The sequence below is a fragment of the Squalius cephalus genome (genome assembly GCF_949319135.1).
Source record: "Squalius cephalus genome assembly, chromosome: 20".
Classification (NCBI taxonomy): domain Eukaryota; kingdom Metazoa; phylum Chordata; class Actinopteri; order Cypriniformes; family Leuciscidae; genus Squalius; species Squalius cephalus.
In genome coordinates this window covers 14,794,146-14,812,335 of record NC_137141.1, presented here as the reverse complement: position 1 = coordinate 14,812,335, position 18,190 = coordinate 14,794,146, and the positions used below count along the sequence as shown (strand labels likewise).

The 18,190-nt window shown below is 35.9% G+C and overlaps 1 protein-coding gene across 3 annotated transcripts; it reads left to right on the top strand.

Annotated features, from left to right (window-relative positions):
• Positions 1 to 206: 206 nt before the first annotated feature.
• ros1 (c-ros oncogene 1, receptor tyrosine kinase) lies at positions 207 to 18,171 on the top strand. Of its 3 annotated transcripts, none has more exons than XM_079853704.1 (28): positions 207 to 668; positions 773 to 818; positions 931 to 1,079; positions 1,744 to 1,879; positions 1,962 to 2,166; positions 3,483 to 3,559; positions 5,688 to 5,813; positions 6,223 to 6,407; positions 6,755 to 6,852; positions 7,354 to 7,859; positions 8,024 to 8,227; positions 8,303 to 8,413; positions 11,529 to 11,704; positions 11,828 to 12,022; positions 12,853 to 12,953; positions 13,092 to 13,303; positions 13,388 to 13,560; positions 13,703 to 13,859; positions 14,027 to 14,116; positions 15,464 to 15,632; positions 15,734 to 15,899; positions 16,044 to 16,108; positions 16,598 to 16,727; positions 16,804 to 16,901; positions 17,084 to 17,287; positions 17,373 to 17,507; positions 17,644 to 17,804; positions 17,976 to 18,171. In XM_079853704.1, the coding sequence occupies exons 1-28, from the start codon at positions 537 to 539 to the stop codon at positions 18,128 to 18,130; spliced, it is 4,362 nt and encodes a 1,453-aa protein (XP_079709830.1). In that variant the 5' UTR covers positions 207 to 536; the 3' UTR covers positions 18,131 to 18,171. The 3 variants fall into 3 exon arrangements, with proteins under 3 accessions (XP_079709830.1, XP_079709831.1, XP_079709829.1); XM_079853705.1 differs by having other exon boundaries at positions 8,009 to 8,227; positions 15,503 to 15,632; XM_079853703.1 differs by having other exon boundaries at positions 8,009 to 8,227.
• Positions 18,172 to 18,190: the final 19 nt, after the last annotated feature.

Sequence of the window (18,190 nt, the reverse complement as noted above, 5' to 3'; positions counted from 1 at the left end):
TATTCTCAATCTATACTTGTATAATTGGTTCTATACATTATCTTAGCTATGGTAAATCTGGCACTATATACCTTTAACTGCAACAGTGAGTAAGGCACCTAGTGTACTTTGTTATTGATCAAATTCACACTTTTCCTTCATTTGGAACCAATAGCAATTACACTTTAACCATTAAATAAACACTTCCTTGAATCCATCTCCAACAACTGTAAAGATAAGAACTTCTATACTTTACAGCCAAGTGACCTTCAGTCTGCTTAATCTGTCTGCATGGTTATCCGCCAATGATATATGACACATACTTCGACGGTATTCTTACGAAACACCTGTTTCTGTCTGCTTTCTTGTTGGACACACCTGTGCCACACGGACCAGGTGACCACAGACTTGGAGGGACTGTTAAAGGGCCAGCGTCCAGCCATGATTGCGTGTTACTGATCGATATTTTAGGTTTTGGGAATATCCCTACAGTCATGTGAACATTTAAGCTGTAGCTTCAGGGTGTGTTTTGGTTCTAGAAGTTCGGTGCATGTGAAATGGAAAAGATTTATGGCAAAAGGAAGGAAATTACAGGTTTAAAGTTTGTTTCAGCACTACTATATCTGCTTATTTGTCTCAGAGCCTCATCATGTGATGAATGGCTTCTTGATGCCTCAGTTCACCCCATGGTAAGATTCTTAAGATTTGTTGGAACAAATTGTAGTCTGGAACAGTATTGATTTTTTCCCCCCTCAATTTACTTGAGCTAATGTCTGAAATATTGTAATTGTAGACAGCCAGAAGTGGCTTCAAACAGTGTACGGATGCCATTTGCCAAAGTGAGTAGAACTACTGCTAAGGTTTTGTAATCAATTTACAACTTATTTGCTTCTTTCACTTCGGTTTCTGCTTACTTATTGGTTTACAAACATTTACAATCTTCCTGTCCAGATGTTGTGTGTCAGCTCGCAGCGCCTTATTCAACCTGGATTGGATCTCATAACATAACTATGAGCTGGGAGTCCCTGAATCAGTCTGATGTGGTGTATATTCTTCAGTGGACCGGTCCTAGTCTGTCTGGGATTTGGGCACAAGGAGAGGTACTGAATGATTTTATATTTGTAATATTGATGACTAATAATTATTTGTTGCATTTGTACATCATACATTATTAGAGAGTGAAATACAGCATCATGCATTTGGATACAAAGAATATTCAGGTTATATTTAATTTTAAAAATCAAAAGGAAAAAAACCAACATATTTTTGCATCTATAAAGGCTATTTTATGACCATTAAGATATTTTGCATTGTGACATTATTTCAATGACAACTTCTCCCAAATCTGCCCTACTCTGTTCATAAAGAATGATTAACATGATTTTTTTTAAATCATTAAAATGAGCTCAAATTCGATTCAGTATAAAGATATTAATGTGATGTATAAATGTATTTTATATATAGTTAGATTTGTATAATTTCTCTTATGCTCACTAAGTCTACACTATAATAAAATTTTTAAGTACAATCAACTCAGATGTTTACGTCATTTCAACTTAAATTACATTATGCTGACTTTAAAAAAATGGTTGAATCTAGTAAAACTTTTGAAAAAAGTTAAAATTGCTTAACTTATTTTGATGAGTAAAAGCAATTTAAAAACATTGACATGAAACTTGGCATGAAATATCACCAGTACATTTCTTTACAGTTTGTTTGCATAAGATTAATCATTTTGGCAATGCTTTGTTTCTTTCCTCATAGAATGTTACAGAATCAACATACACCGTCAAACATTTGGAACCTTTTACCTACTATAAGTTCAGGGTTTGGGCCATGACAGCAGAAATACACGCGTGTTCTCCAGCAAGCCCTCGGTACCAAACAAACCCTTTTGGACGTAGGTTAAATCATCAATTGATCAACAGTCTTTTTGCATTATGTTTCAAAATCAGTTGTTTAAAATGTTTCTCTTCCAAAAGTGCCCTCCAGCCCATCCATTGAGAGTATTGAGAGCGTGTCTGGACAGAGTGTGGAGGTTCGCTGGTCTCTACCTGAGAAACCAGGAGGACCCATCTTGGGCTTCAACCTCAATCTCACATCCAATGAACACGTCATCAGTGACGCAACAGGAGGAAATGTATTCTTCAACACATTCTACCCAACGATCCATAACACTACATATAGGTAATGTGCATACACAGTCTCCTCATTTTTATAGTTATGCATTTTAAACTTTAATGCAACATAGAATGCAATATACAATGCGTTTAAAGGGTTAGTTCACCCAGCCATGGAAATTCTGTTATTAATTACTCACCCTCATGCCGTTCCAAAACCATAAGACTTCGGTTCAAAATAATCTCCAAATGCGCGTTTGTGTGTCAACTCAACTGTCAACTCACGTTAACTGTTGTGTTGACTTGAGAGCAGACGTTGCTGTGTGAACGCACTAATAATTAGTAAATTATGTTGTTGTTGTTGTTTTTGCGCAAATAAAGCACTTGTGGACCACTGGGGTCACATGGATTACTTTAATGAAGTCTTTGCTACCTTTCTGGGGCTTGGAAGTGGTAGTTGCGTAGCCGTCAACGGAGGGACAGAAAGCTCTCAGATTTCATTAAAAAGATCTTCATTTGTGTTTCGAAGATGAAAGGGATAGTTCACTTTGAAATTAAAGTTTGGTATGTTTTAGCTTACCTCAAGGGCATCCAAGATGTAGGTGTCTATGTTTCCGCAGTAGTTTCAATTTTGATATTTTTAGATCAAACCGTTCTTGTCTGTCAGTCGTATAATGCAGGTCTATGGTCACTGTCTCAAAGAGCATGCACAGAGTCCAAATTAAAACAATTCCCCATCGTAAGTACACATTGATGGCCTAAGACACGAAACAAGCCGTTTGTGTGAGAAAACGAACAGTATTTATATCGTTTTTATGTCCAAGTTATCTGCACACGTCACATACTAGGAAGCGTGCGTGCGCTCCCTCAGATCACTTGGACGTGGTTGTGTTCAAGAGGTAAAAACGATATAAATACTGTTCGTTTTCTCACACAAACCGCTCGTTTCGTGTCTTAGGCCATCAATGTGTACTTACGATGGGGAATTGTTTAATTTGGACTCTGTGCATGCTCTTTGAGGTGGTGACCACAGACCTGCATTATATGACTGACAGACAAGAACGGTTTGACCTAAAAATATCAAAATTGAAACTACTGCGGAAACAAAGACACCTACATCTTGGATGCCCTTGAGGTAAGATAAAACATATCAAAATTTAATTTCAAAGTGAACTATCCCTTGAATGAATGTCTTACGGGTTCGGAACAACATGAGGGTGAGAATTTTTGGTCCCATACATACAACTATCCCATACATTTTTACATTTCTGTGCACCCTTGGGATTCCAAACCATGGGCTTGGTATTACTTGCACTATGCAGTTTGATGTTATTATTTTTTGTTGATATAAAATCATGCTTGTACTTACTGTGTCTTACACAGGATCTCAATAGCTGCTGTAAATCAAGAGGGCCAGGGTTCAGTTGCTGAAGGCAGCATAACAACACCAGCACAAGTTGGTTAGTTTAAGCTCAGTAAAACTTTCCTGCAAAGATGGCCCTAATTTTGCCAAGTATAGGATGCTTTCTTGGATTAAAAAAAAAAAAAAAAAGGGTCCTGGAGCAACATTACTTTTGCTAAAATTGCACATTAATAATAAACATTTTCTATTCTAAAATATTTAGTGATATTTTTATTTCTGCAATTTCTTGTATTATAGTCTACAATTTGGTGATTTAAAAAAAAAATCATATAATAATAATACATTATAATAAAGTATCATTTCACTGTAAATATCCATTACCGTTCAAAAGTTTGGGGACTGTGCATTTTTTTAAAGAAATTAATTATTTTAATCAATAAATTGATCAAAAGTGACAGTAGAGACCATTTATAACGTTACAAAAGATTTCTGTTTCAAATACATCTTTTGAACTTTCTAATCAACAAAGGATTTTGAAAAATCCGGTTTCCCCAAAAATATAAGACAACACAACTGTTTTCAACATTGATAATAATAAGAAATATTTCTTGAGCAGCAAATCAGTAGCAAATTATTATATTATGTTACAATATTACTGTATATTATTACCTATTAGCATGATTTCTGAAGGATCATGTGACACTGAAGAGTGGAGTAATGATGCTGAAAATCCAGCTTTGCCATCACAGGAATAAATGACATTTTAAAATGTAGTAATATTTTACATTGCTAATTTTTACTGTATATTTGATCAAATAAATGCAGCCTTGGTAAGCATAAGAGACTTCTTTCTGCCATAATCACGTTTTTTTGGACTCTTTGGGCCCTATTTTAACGATCTGAAACGCAAGTATCAAGCACGAAACGCAAAGTAACTTTGTGGGCGGGTCTTGGGCGCTGTTGCTATTATACCGGCGGGATAAATGACTCTTGCGCCCGACGCAAATCTAAAATGGGTTGGTCTGAAGTAGCTTCATTATTCATAGGTGTGGTTTTGGCGTAACGTGAAATAAACCAATCAGAGCGTCATCTCACATTCCCTTTAAGAGCAGGCGCGCTTGTTCTATAGCGGATTCCTAGTATAACAGAGGATTTGCCAGGCGCACGCCAGGAGCAGTTCACAGCCGAGGAGACCGATGTTCTCGTCAAGGCCGTAAAACACAGAGAAGTGACATTGGGGATGGGAGAAACCCACCCAAATTAGCTTCGGTTAAACAGGTGTATAAAAATTTGGGTAAATGTGTAAGCTAGATTTATGCCTATTTTTTCACATCTTCATGGACACAACAATGATTTCCCTCGTGTTTTAATATTTTTCCTTGTAATAATGTATGGTTTTCTAAAAATGAGAGCTGCTGCATCTGTGTGTAGATGAGATAAGCTAAGTGCATGCGCGTTGTGCACACGCTACACTGATTATGGCCAAGCATGCGCCCTTAAAATAGCATATGAATAACATGCGCAATGCGCCACTGACTTTAGACTAGGTTTTTCCTGGTCAGTGGCGGAATTGTTTTCTAAACCTGCAAAATAGCATCAGGGAACGTTTGCGCCGGAACACGCCTCCTCTTTGCGCTGAACCGCCCCCGGGAGCGCAAATGCATTTCCTAGTTTACCGACGTGCGTCTGTGGAGGGAAAAGTCCGCTGTGCGCGGGTGCAAAATAGGAATGATACATGCGTCGGTGTACAAAGTCAATTGCGCTGGGTGCAAGATAGGGCCCATAGTGTTTCGCCATCGTCATTCATTTTTTTTCACGAATTATGTTCAGCTGTGCACTCATCAATCACCATCATTATCACCTGTATGTTTGCTCTCAAGTATTTGAGTATTGTATTTTGATGTATTTGAGCTCTGTACCTTCATCTTCGTGCACTTTATACAACACTAGTTGTGACACTTTCAAAAGTTTTTTGAAAAAAAAAAAAAACTTTTAAATATTGGCACCAACATTGAAAAAGCATATCAATTTCCTTTAAACCAAACTTAAAATCTGAGGATGTTAATCCAAAAATCCAAATATTAATCCAAATATTACTTGGCGAAATCATGGAAAGCTTAATGCAGCCGAAATACTTCAACTCTTCTGCTAATGTTTCTCAATGCATCGTGTTTGCAATGACTTGAAATAAACAATCTTATCGCTTCATCTGTGATGCCTTTCAGAGCAGAATGGAGGCCGCTGGGTCTTTGCGTCCAGATGGAACTCTTTAAGGATGAGAGAAGAGGATGCAGGTTTCTTCACTACAGCGCTGTGTCTCTCAGATAGTCTAATCCAGAGCAACATCACAGGTCCTCTGCAGATTCCTCTGCATATCATTACATTTTTAACATCTCCACCATACAGGAGTGCCCATAGGAAAGAAGAATCACAAATGAGAGTATACTTCAATATCTTAGTTGTTTGTAAGAAGATACTGAGAAAGACCCAAGTAAACTAAAGTTTATCCCATTTTACAAAATTCCCAAGACCAAACGATCTGAGTTACAGACAATATTTTTATACAGTTGCTCTATACTTTAACAATTACCTGCATGTTTATTTATTTGTAATGATTTAAGAGGAACATTTGATACAAAGTTGATGTTTAAATTTAAAGTAGCTTTGGAATAGCAACCTTTAAGCAATAAGAATTTCCTTTAGACGTAGATGGTCCTTGCTTTCTGGCTTCTCACTGGGTTTTTTTTGTTTTTTTTACAGGGGTGGCAGTGCACTACAGTTCCAACCATGTCTACTTCTCTGAAGGGACTCGTATCTGGTCGAAAGGGGCTGGAAATCTGACTGATCACTCAGATCTCAAACTTCTGCACTCTGCCCCGCTGGAGGTCACAGCACTGACTGTAGACTGGCTTTATCAGAGGATTTACTATGTTTCTAGTGGAAGGGTGTGTATTTATCATTTATCGCACTTTAAAAACCATATTTAAATGTTCTGGAACATCCTACCCCATAGACTCCCATTGTGCATTACAAATTGCACATTGTGTGTATTTACCTTTAAATAGGGGCTAAAATGGCAATTTAGACAACTCTTAAGATAAGCATCATATCAAATATAATTTTTTGTACAAAAAAACCCCAATATACATTTATAAATTTTACTTGTGTTTACAAACTGAAGGGCAATTCAAAATGTAACAGATGCCATACAGAGAGAGATGAATTAGTTTGAAATTGGAATTTTATTTAAATACTGTCATCAAACTTTATTTCCCACAAAAATCAAATGCAGGTCTACTATTGTGGATTGGATGACTGTTCCTTTCCAGTGGATATAAATCTCAACCTTTCCAGTGACATTGTAAATATTATTGCAGATCCGTATAATGGGTGAGAATCACAAACATTATTAAATACTGTTTGGCTAAGCTTGAATGCAAATCAATGTCTCTGCTTAATATAAAGCTATAAAACATTGTATAAACCCTCTGCATGACAGTATTTTTTTATCATATCCTTTAGAGACAAGATTTTAGTTTATTATTTTGTTGGTTTTATAGGAATAGTTCACCCAAAAATGAAAATTCTGTCATCATTTACTCACCCTCAAGTTGTTCCAAACCTGTATGAAGTTTTTTCTTCTGTTGAACACAAAAGAAGATATTTTGAAGAAATATTTTTTTCCATACAATGGAAGTCAATGGGGCCCATCAACTGTTTGGTTACCCATTGTATTCAAAATATCTTATTTTGTGTTAAGCAGAAGAAAGAAACTCATACAGGTTTGGAACAACTTGAGGGTGAGTAAATGATGACAGAATTTTCATTTTTGGGTGAACTATCCCTTTAAGTAAAGAGTAATTTAATAAAATTGAAAAATTGTATTGTCAGATGGCTGTTCTTGCTGCTGAGCAGTGGAATATACCGTTGCCCTCTTCCAGACGCCTCTGGCCAACAACATGAGATAAGTCACATCGTAAAAACGCATTCGGTCTCCAACTTTGTGGTCAGTTTCCCCAATAAGAGACTGGTTTATCACGACAAAAGTGATCAAACGCTCAACGCCACATCTATCGATGGATTATTCCCCATTACGCTGTACAAAAACATTAAATTTGAAGCAAACAGCATTGTTTATGAGGATTATTTCTTCATGCTCACCAATGGATATGCACTTTATAAACAAGTTGGCCAGAGTCAAGTGGCCACCTTCAATGAATTCACGATGGACTGTGATATCATCCATAGTCAAAATGATGGATTTGGTAATCTCTGTGATCTTAGCGCATCTGCGCAACCTTATCCTGTGCCACAAAAGCCTAGACATCTACAAGTCCTGTTTGGATCAGATAAAGCCAATGTCTATTGGGATAAACCTGAAAATATGATTGGTGCAAGTGAGTGATACCAATAGCACTATTGGGTTTTTTATTAGTAGGTGATTTTTTTTAAAATATTTTTTATTAATTTATTAAAGCAAGGTTTATTGGTTTAGATTTAATTTTGCTAAATATTACAATTGCTGGTGTCCATTAAATAAATGCAGTTTTGTTCCACACAGGTCCATCTGCCTGGCAAAATTGGACTTATGCTATAAACTGCTCTATGAATGGTTTGGTCGTGATGAGATTTAGTGGAAAAACTGGCACACATGTAACCGTCCCAGATCTGCAGAGCTCACAGCGGTACAGCGTCACAGTCAGGGCTTGTTCTCCTGTTGGATGCTCCAGATCAGTCTCATATGAAGGAACAACTCTTCAGCCTGGTGATTATATTGATGCACTTTATCATTTACTTGTTTTTAAAATGGCCACTGTATAAAAGTCATCTTTGTTTTCAGCCGATGAGCTCCCATATATTGCTGCTGCAAGTGATGATGAAATATGGAAGCAAGATTTGGAGAGCATTGAATTAATGGAATCAATAGTGTCTCATATTGGAGATGTGAAAGGTAAGAAACCAGAAAAAATATATATAGACCATAACAGTGGATCCAAAAGGTATTTGGACTCTTTTTAACAACTAAGTCACAGTTAAAAATGTTTAATTTTCACTGCATTATACAAAATATCAAACTATGTGGCACCTGTAAATAAATAATGCTAGAGCACCTCTCAGATCTAACTTCACTTTCTGAGGCACATTTTCCAATATTTTTTTACCTGTTGGTCCCACACAAGTGTCCTAGCAGAATAACCACAGGTGTGTAGTTCATTATATTAACCATAAACGTTCCATAAACAGTGTTTGGGGAAACACATTACACATTCAGCAATGCAATTTACCTTATCAGATTACTTTTTCAAGTAACTAGTAAAGTAACTCATTACTTTTAAATTTACAAAAAAAATCTGAGTTACTTTTTCAAATAAGTAACTCAAGTTCAACCATATAAATAAGCAAAGATGACCTTATAAAGTAAAGAGTGCTGAGCTTTCTTCTCCTGCATCTTATTCTTCTGCAATCCACACTGTAAAAAATGAAACCGTGATTTTTACGGTAAAAAACCGGCAGCTGTGGTTGCCAGAACTTTACCGTCAAAAATACGGTAGCAACGTTATTGGTTTTATAGACTTAACTTAAAATTTACAGTAATAAACCATATTTTATTATCTGATATAATGTGAATTTACCGTCCTAATGAAGTATTAATATCTGTTTTGTACCATTGTAATACACTGAAAACCACCAATTACAGCAGTGATGAGAGTCACATGATCAATCAAAGCTCATCACAAGCAGCTCTTCCTCAAGAAAGTTAATACTAATATATAGAAGCTGCACAGTGTCATTCACACAAACATTAAACACCATCACGGTAACACACATGAAATTTTAAAAATGCAATAAACATTACTTTAACAACATTAAATGTAACATAAAACCCTAATGTACATAACTGATTAGAAAAAATGAAGAAAACTATGAAGAAACAGTTATTTCAACAAAAATACGTCAAATGTGAAGTGTCACACAGGGAATTGTGGGAATGTCAATTTACGTTTTTTCACTGTAAATTATACAATGAGTTGTTCTTTTTCACTTTCAAAAACTGTAAATTTAACGGTATTTTACAGTTAAATGTACCATTAGATCTATCACAGTTATTTACCGTATATAGTACGGAAACTTTCTGTTAACCAATTAACAGTTTTTCACTGTAGCATTTTTACCGTTTTTTTTTTGTTGTCTTTTACCGTTAAAATTACGATCATTTTTTACAGTGCAGATCAGCCGCACAACTAAAAGTTTTGTTTGAGCGTTCAATCACAATGAAACAATCAAAAGTAGTTTATTTTCTTTGTGTTTTTATTTATTTGCTGTGGGTCAGATTAGGGGCTATGGAGCCCCTAAAGGGACAAAAAATACATATATTTTAATGCTTTTGTGTTCTCTCGCAAATGTTTTGTGTTCCTCCGAGAAACTTTGCTATTGATTGCAAAACGTTTCAGTTTTTTGCGAGCGAACTCAAAGTTTCTCGGGTGAACGCAACACAAAACTTTACTGAGAGATTGCAAAACCAGTGACATTTTTTTTTTCTCCCATCTCATATTTTTTCTATCACCATGTCTCTTTAGGGGCTCCGTAAGGGTCTGACTGTTTAAAGGAAACTGAAAATGGAAAGGGATGTTTGTAGTGTTTTAATGTGCTGTTTTCTGTTTCTACAAATAAAAACACTTGAATTGATCCCACATTACCTATTCTACCTGTTGTTTTTTTCACATAGCAAGTAGCTTACATTATGATATGTGATCTCATTTAGAGCAATCCCATTTGGTAATATTAAAAATTGTGTATCTGGGTGATCCAATCCAAATTTGCTTTGAAAAATTGGCAAGAGTAAGAAGAATTCTCCAAAAGTAAGATGGATTACCTTATCCTGGATAGAAATAATATGGGATTTCCAAATCCAGACAGTTCTGATCCAGATTAAACTTTTTAACAACTACGCCCTGGTGTGAAAGATCCTTTGTTGGGTTTTTTTTATTTTTGTTTTTTAATATTATAAAACAAACGAGGCGCAAGCCCGGCCCAGGTGAGAAAAGCAACACTATCCATAAAGTTTGACAACCAGAATGTGTCCAAGACCTTTTGCCTTCTTTTTGAACAATATATTTAATGTTTCATATTTTGAAACCTAACAAACATTTTGTGAAGTGTTCTTATTGTGCTTGATACACTGCCGTTCAAAAGTTTGGGGTCTGTAAATTTTAAGTCTCATGCATTTTCTTTATATAAAAAAATACATTAACATTGTGAAATATTATCACAATTTAAAAATAAATGTTTTATATTTTAATATATTTAAAATGTAATTATGTAAAAAGTTACTTAAAATAAAAATCTTTGGTAACACTTTATTTTACAGTGTTATTGTTACATATGTTAAATGTAATTACTGTAGTAATAACTATAAATTATGCATAATTACATGTAATTAACCCTAAGCCAAACTCTCATCCTAATCCTAACCCCTATAGTAAGTACTTGTAGTTAATTATTATTACTCAGTACTTAAATGTATAATTACATTGTAATACTAACACCTTAAAATAAAGTGCAACCAAATCTTTTGTAACATTATAAATGTCTTTACAGTCACTTTTGATCGATTTAATGCACCTTTGCGGAATAAAAGTATGGTAACACTTTATTTTACAGCGTTCTTGTTACATATGTTACATGTACTTACCATAGTATTAACAGTAAATTATGCATAATTACATGCAACTAACCCTAAACCAAACCCTAATCCTACCCTAACCCTAGAGTAAGTACATGTAGTTGCTTATTATCACTCAGTACTTAAATATAGAATTACACTGTAATAATGACACCTTAAAATAAAGTGTAACCAAAAGTATTCATTTCTTTAAAAAAAGAGAAATCTTACCGACCCTAAGCTTTTCAACAGTAGAGTATTTATTTAAAATACATTCCACTATTTTTTAAAAATATTTTAGCTATATGCAATAAAAAAAAAACTCATATTTCATCCCATATCCCATATTTCACAATGCAACTCCCTATAAAACAATAGCATGTTCTTCTTTCGTGATGAGCAGGCATGGATTGGTATAGCTCCACAATCTACTGGACTAACAGTTCGGGACACATTAACTGGATTGAACTGGGTAATCAGTCTCTGAGTGTGATGACAATGCCATCGCCCATGAATGCTGAAGCGCTGGCCTTTGACTGGCTGGGACAGTATCTATACTGGAGCTGCAACTCAAATCAGGTATGCTTTTAAATTAAGTCATGCTTGAATAAGTGAAATACTGAAGACGTAATGAACAGAAGCTACTAATCCTTTATTGATTTTATATGAACTAATTGTGAGCCATCTTGCATCTCTTATCAGATATGCCGAGGGTCTCCTGCATCTGGTCATGGGGTTGAGATATTTCTTCAAGCAGAGCAGAAGATTCTCGGTTTGGTGATTGATTCATTGAATGCTGCCATCTACTGGACCACTGAATCATCAGTAGAAGGCTATAGACTGGATGGAGAAGACTACCAACTCCTGGATAAACTGAGTGTGTTCTCAGGGAAGGAGGTGAGGAGTTAATATACACTGCTAATACACTACCATTTAAAAGTTTAGGGTCTGTAAGATTTGCATTGTTTATTTAGAAGACTATTCTTCTTACCGGGATATAGTGAAACTATATAATAGTAAACAAATAATATTGTTAAATATGATTACAATTTAAAAATAACTGCTGTCTATTTCGAAAAGTTATTTATTCCTGTGATGGCAAAATTAAATTTTCAGCATCATTACTCCTTCATGATCCTTCAGAAATCATTCTAATATGCTGATTTGCTGCTTAAGAAACATTTCTTATTATTATCAATGTTGAAAACAGTTGTGCTGCTTAATATTTCTGTGGAAACCATGAAACAGTTTCTTCTGGATTCTTTGATGAATAGAAAGTTCGGTTACACTTTATTTTAAGGTGTCTTTGTTAGTTACACAGTATTTATACTGTAATATTAATTAACTACATGTACTTACTATAGGGTTAGGATTAGAGTTTGGTTTAAGGTTAGTTGTATGTAATTACCGTATGCATAATTTACTGTTATTACTTTACATGTAACATAAAAATGACACTATAAAATAAAGTGTTACCGAAAGTTCAAAAGAACAGCATTTATTTTGAAATAGAAATCTTTTGTATTTAGTCTTTACTGTCTTTTTTGATCAATTTAATGCATACTTGGTGAATAAAAGTAATAATTTCTTCTTCTTTTTATTAAAATCATACTGACCCCAAACTTTTAAACGGTAGTGTACCCCATTTCACATACACACCCTGTAGACTCTTGAGTCCAGCCTCAGCGAAAAGTTTTATTTCACAGTTGAAAATCTCTAAATTATAGGTCGCTGGTATCACTTTGAATGTGATTGAAGGAAATCTGTATTGGTTGGTACAGGACGGCTCCCTGTTGAATCTTTACAGAGTCAACATCAGTCCTCTCAGGTTGGTACATATACAAATGTTGAACAGCTAGATCTCATTAATGAATGACCAATTTGGCTCATAATAATATTTTCTTATTGAATAAATTTTGTTTTTTAATGATTTGCATAAATTCGTCCATTTGCTGTAACTTTAAAGGACGCAGAAGTCTAAAGTGGTGGAATTTGCAAGATGGACCACATCTCAAATCTCATATCATCAAGTGGGCTCCTATAGCGGACGACTTGTTTGGTTGGATGAGAACAAACAGCTCAGGATTCAGGAGTTGAACCAAAACAACAGTGTCCTGATGTCTTCCAAAACACTGACAGCTTTTTCTGTTGTACAGCAAATGCTGAAACCTCTTCCAGGTCAGCACTGTGTTATCATATCATATGTAATTTTGCTGTATGTGATTATCATAATCATTTTGTGTCTTTGTGTTTGTATCCCAGATGGATTTGTTTCTCCTCCTTTAGTTATTCCACCTGCAGTTTCCAAAATTGTTCTTGAAGGGAATGACACATTTTTTCAGATACACTGGAAACCCAGCAGAGTTGACTACGGGACAGTGATTTATTGTGTAGTGTCTAAGGAACTGTGGGAAAATGTGGAACAGCTTCAAAATGTACTACACCGAATTTAGTTTATTATTGTAAACTAGATATTGTAAATATCTTTAAAAAGTACTTTAAAAGAAAACAATGTTTTATGTGACCATTTTTTTGTGTAAAATGTATTAATGATGTATTTCCAACACATTTCTGCAGAAATACCCCACCAGATATTGCCACCCTGCTAATACGTTTTCCGAAACAGTCATAAACATCACACAATTCAAACCAGGAGCCACATTTAACATCACCATAACACCCTTTTCATATTGGGGTAGAGGGGAATCAACACAAACAACTTTCATTACTCCAGGTAAGAATGCTCCATCATTGAATATTCATATATAAAGCAGATGATTGAGATAAAAATACATTGCATACCTTCCATTTTAATGAAGATGTACTTTTTTGCTTTCTGTGTATTTATTGTGCTATCTAATACAAAAAGGCATTTTAAATGCACTGTGGTTGTCATCGCAGGTACTTCAGACACTGACATGACGTTGATTATTGTGATCGTATCAGTCGCTGCTGGTTTTACACTGATTATTCTCATCATCGCAGCAGTCAGTAAGTACACAAATGACACAATTCCCTTTTATAAAAGACTGTTTCATTCCTGTAAGACTGGAAAAACTGAAAGAACTGGAAGAGAGGGCTACACTCTGAGAAAACAAAGGAAATTGCCAAGTCAAATCACCCTAATCTACATCTCTTTCCCTCCTTCCCCCATTCTTTCTCTCTCTCATGCTGAGATCACCAAAATTCACCCAAAAATCTATATGGTTTCATGTGAATAATTATCATACACCACTATACATGTCTGGTATCATTTGAAATTTCTCAGTGTGACTGGTACAATGGTCTCGTCTCCACAGAAGTAAACCAAAAGATAATTAAGTTTTTAAGAGTTTAGAGATATCTTGCTTACAGAGGAGGGTGGGTCTTTCATATGGCATCCTGCCCTCAAAAGGTGTAAACTCTGAATGCAAATTCCCATTGTTAGCAAATGTTTCCATGTGAAAGAAGGGTCTGTCTCGATCTGAGTACTTAAAGAAATGCCACAAGAGGCTTGGGCGATTTTAATAGTTCAGTTTAGCCCGTAATGCATTATCAGCATTATGAATTTTTCTAATGTCGGGTTTGCATCTTTTCTCTTTATTCCAGAGCATTTGATGTTTTGTATTGATTATCTTTGAATTGATTATGTGATGGCATGATACATTAACCTGAGCATTAATAAATTGTTATGTTTGGATTTATTCAGACTTACTCTGAAATTATTAACTTTAGTAGATTACTTTGTAACCATTGTTACCACAAAGCTGCGTCCAGGGTTAAGTACATACTAGATCTCAGGTTAGATAGAGTATGGGATGACACATCTGGTGAGATTTTGGATTCCTGACTAACTTCTTGACTTTAACTAAGTTGTTAGGCTAGATAAAAAATGCTATTGATGTATAGCAAGCATTGGAGCAGCATTATCGTAATGTACTAGCCCATAACCTCTGGTTATTGTTTGGGCTCTAACTAAGTTGTTATATAGGCGACTGTATGGGGGCTACATACCTTTTAACAATAGCGTGGGCGGCATTGTTAAATTGCTTTAGTCATAACCAAGTTATTGATCAGACTGGTGAGTTTGTGATTGTGGGCCCTCAAAAAATTAATGGCCGGGGTGAGGACCCTGTGCGACTTTGGTACCCGAGTGAACAAGGATAAGACTTAAATAGAATAATCAAATGTGCTGCTAAACTATATGACCAATAACCAATTGGCATTCCAACCTAAAAGACAGTACACGCAGTTAACTTTCACCCACTTATCGGAAACTGTCTTTGGACCGATTGAGCAGGCATATCAAAATGAATGATAGAATATGAAAGTACAACATTTAATTCTGTTTTGATATAGATCTGTGCAACATTTACTTCCCCTGCTGTTTTGATGTAGTTTGGCACAGACGCCGTAAAAAAAAGGATCATGGGATAGTTACACAAACCGGTGTGCACATCCATCCAGATGTTGAGTTGGAGTATATTCGAGGTTTAGTTGGTCTTGGGAATGCCTGCTTTGCCATCAGGTACACGTAAACATCACTTACAAACTAAAGCTTCATTTTAATATGATTTTTTTGCATCTAAAACCACAAATATGTGTTAATATTTAAACAACTTTCCCCAGTGCCATACCTGCCCAGGGAGAGATTGAGTCACTTCCTGTGTTTCCTAGAGAATGTCTGAAGCTCCAGAGGTTGTTGGGTAGTGGTGCTTTTGGAGAAGTTTATGAAGGTGTTACAGTTGGCAACCAAATCACTGGAGTTGTGCCAGAGAGGAGAGTGGCTGTCAAGGTACATCTGGTTTAAACTGTTTAAATGCTCCACTTTAAATAACATATGTATATACATATATACATGCATACATACAGGTAGGCTGTTTCAGCAAATAGCCTACCGATTGCAATCATGATGTCTGACAAATCAATCTCTTCACAGACACTGAGGAAAGATGCCAGCGACTATGAGAAAACAGAATTCTTAAAAGAAGCTCATTTGATGAGGTAAAAGGAAAATTTGCTCAAAGCATCACACTAAAAATATGATTATAATAGGATACAATGGCGAACAACATATGATGATGATGAGGCACCCTGGCTTAGAGCAAATGGCAATGTTTGTGCTGGGGTCTGTTGTTATTCAGTGTTTTGGGGGAAAATAAAATCTAAACGGGCGTTTTACCCAGGGGGCTCTGTTTTACTCTATTGATTTACACTGTTCAAAATGTGGGGGTTGGTTTTGTAAGAAGTCTCTTTTATGCTCACCAAGGCTTCATTTATTTTAGCAAAAATATAGTAAAATCAGTAATATTGTGAAATATTATTACAATTTAAAATATAACTGTTCTCTGTTGTAAAATTTATTTGATATCAAAGCTGAATTTTCAGCATCATTACTCCAATATTGACCCAAAACCTTTTGAATGGTATTTTGTTTGTCCAATTATTTGGAGCACATTTATCATGCATGGTTTTGTGTTTGTGGCTCTCCAGCCAGTTTAATCATCCTAACATCCTGCGCTTGCTCGGAGTGTGTCTGCTAAACGAGCCACATTACCTCATCCTGGAGCTGATGGAAGGAGGAGACCTTCGATCTTACCTGAGAGGAGCTCGTCCTACCAATGTTAGGCTTTGCTTTCAAATATACTGAATGACATGCTTATTTACTGACAGCACTAACATGTTCTTATGTCTCATAGACCCACAAAGAGCTACTAAACCTCACCGGCCTTCTGGACGTCAGTTTGGATGCTGCCACTGGGTGTGCTTATTTAGAAAGGATGCACTTTGTTCATAGGTAAAGATGTGCTCATATACTGCTAATGCATTCCTGGAGCGCATGGTGCTCACAATGCCAAGGTCATGGGTTCAATGCATGAACACATACAATGTACACTTTAAATGCAATGCCAGTTACTTTGGATGAAAGTGTCTGCCAAATGCATTTAAATGAAACTACATTCAATGGTTCGTGTACAGGGATATCGCCGCAAGGAACTGTTTAGTGTCAGTAAGAAGCTACACAGACCCAGAAAGGGTCGTTAAAATCGGAGACTTCGGATTGGCCCGTGATGTGTATAAGAACGACTACTACAGGAAGAAGGGCGAAGGTCTGCTTCCTGTGCGCTGGATGTCACCAGAGAGTTTAACCGATGGGATTTTCAATAAATATTCTGATGTCTGGTCAGTATCTTGAGTATTAATGTTGTCTTATCTAGTAACATGCATATTCCAATAAATATGTTTTCCTATAATTTGCTTTTTCCAGGGCATTTGGTGTGCTCTTATGGGAGATCATGACTTTAGGAAAGCTTCCATATCCCACGTACACCAACCATGAAGTCTTAAGCTTTATCAGTACAGGTGGACGACTGCCTTCACCAGCAGGATGTCCACAGAGATTGTAAGTGTTATTAGTAGATGATTTCGACAAATACATGTTATAAATTGGCTGAATGCGAAGACAAAGATATGACGTGCTTTGAATGATATGGTAAAAAGCAAAGATTACATTTCCATTTTATTACTGCTTTTTGTAGGTATAATCTGATGATGAGCTGTTGGAGTAAAGAACCGACTGAGAGGCCAAACTTCCAGTACCTTGAGGAAACCCTGAGTAAACTGAGAGATTATGAGCAGAATAAAAGAGCAAACCAGAATGGAGCTGAAGGTCACGTGAACCAAGCCTACCAGGAAGACGGTGTGATTTTATATCAATATAAATATCAATATCAATATAATAAAAAAATATTAGCTTTATTTCATCATATAAAAAGGAATAAATGTTATTAATCTGATTCATTTGTACATCTGAATCAGATGTGTACAGATTTGTGACTCATTACATGTACCTCTTGCTGATTTTCTCCAGAGGAGGAGGTCTGCACTGGTGTCGATGAAGATGAAGTTCTGGAAACTGGACTGACTCCTGTGCTCAGCAGCGAGGGACTGAATTACTTGATGTATCGAGCTGAGAGCCCAGACAGTGTGCGAACAGACACATCGACACCCACTGAAGATAGATAAGACTATAATTGCCAAAGTCACTGGCACCTCAAGTTTGCACAAAGACCTGTGAGCTGGACC

Coding starts and splice junctions, on each gene's coding strand:
- ros1 (XM_079853703.1), top strand. CDS start 537: ATGGAAAAGATTTATGGCAAAAGGAAGGAAATTACAGGTTTAAAGTTT. Junction 11,705..11,827: donor GGAGCTGCAACTCAAATCAG/GTATGCTTTTAA, acceptor ATCTCTTATCAG/ATATGCCGAGGGTCTCCTGC. Junction 12,023..12,852: donor GTGTGTTCTCAGGGAAGGAG/GTGAGGAGTTAA, acceptor TCTAAATTATAG/GTCGCTGGTATCACTTTGAA.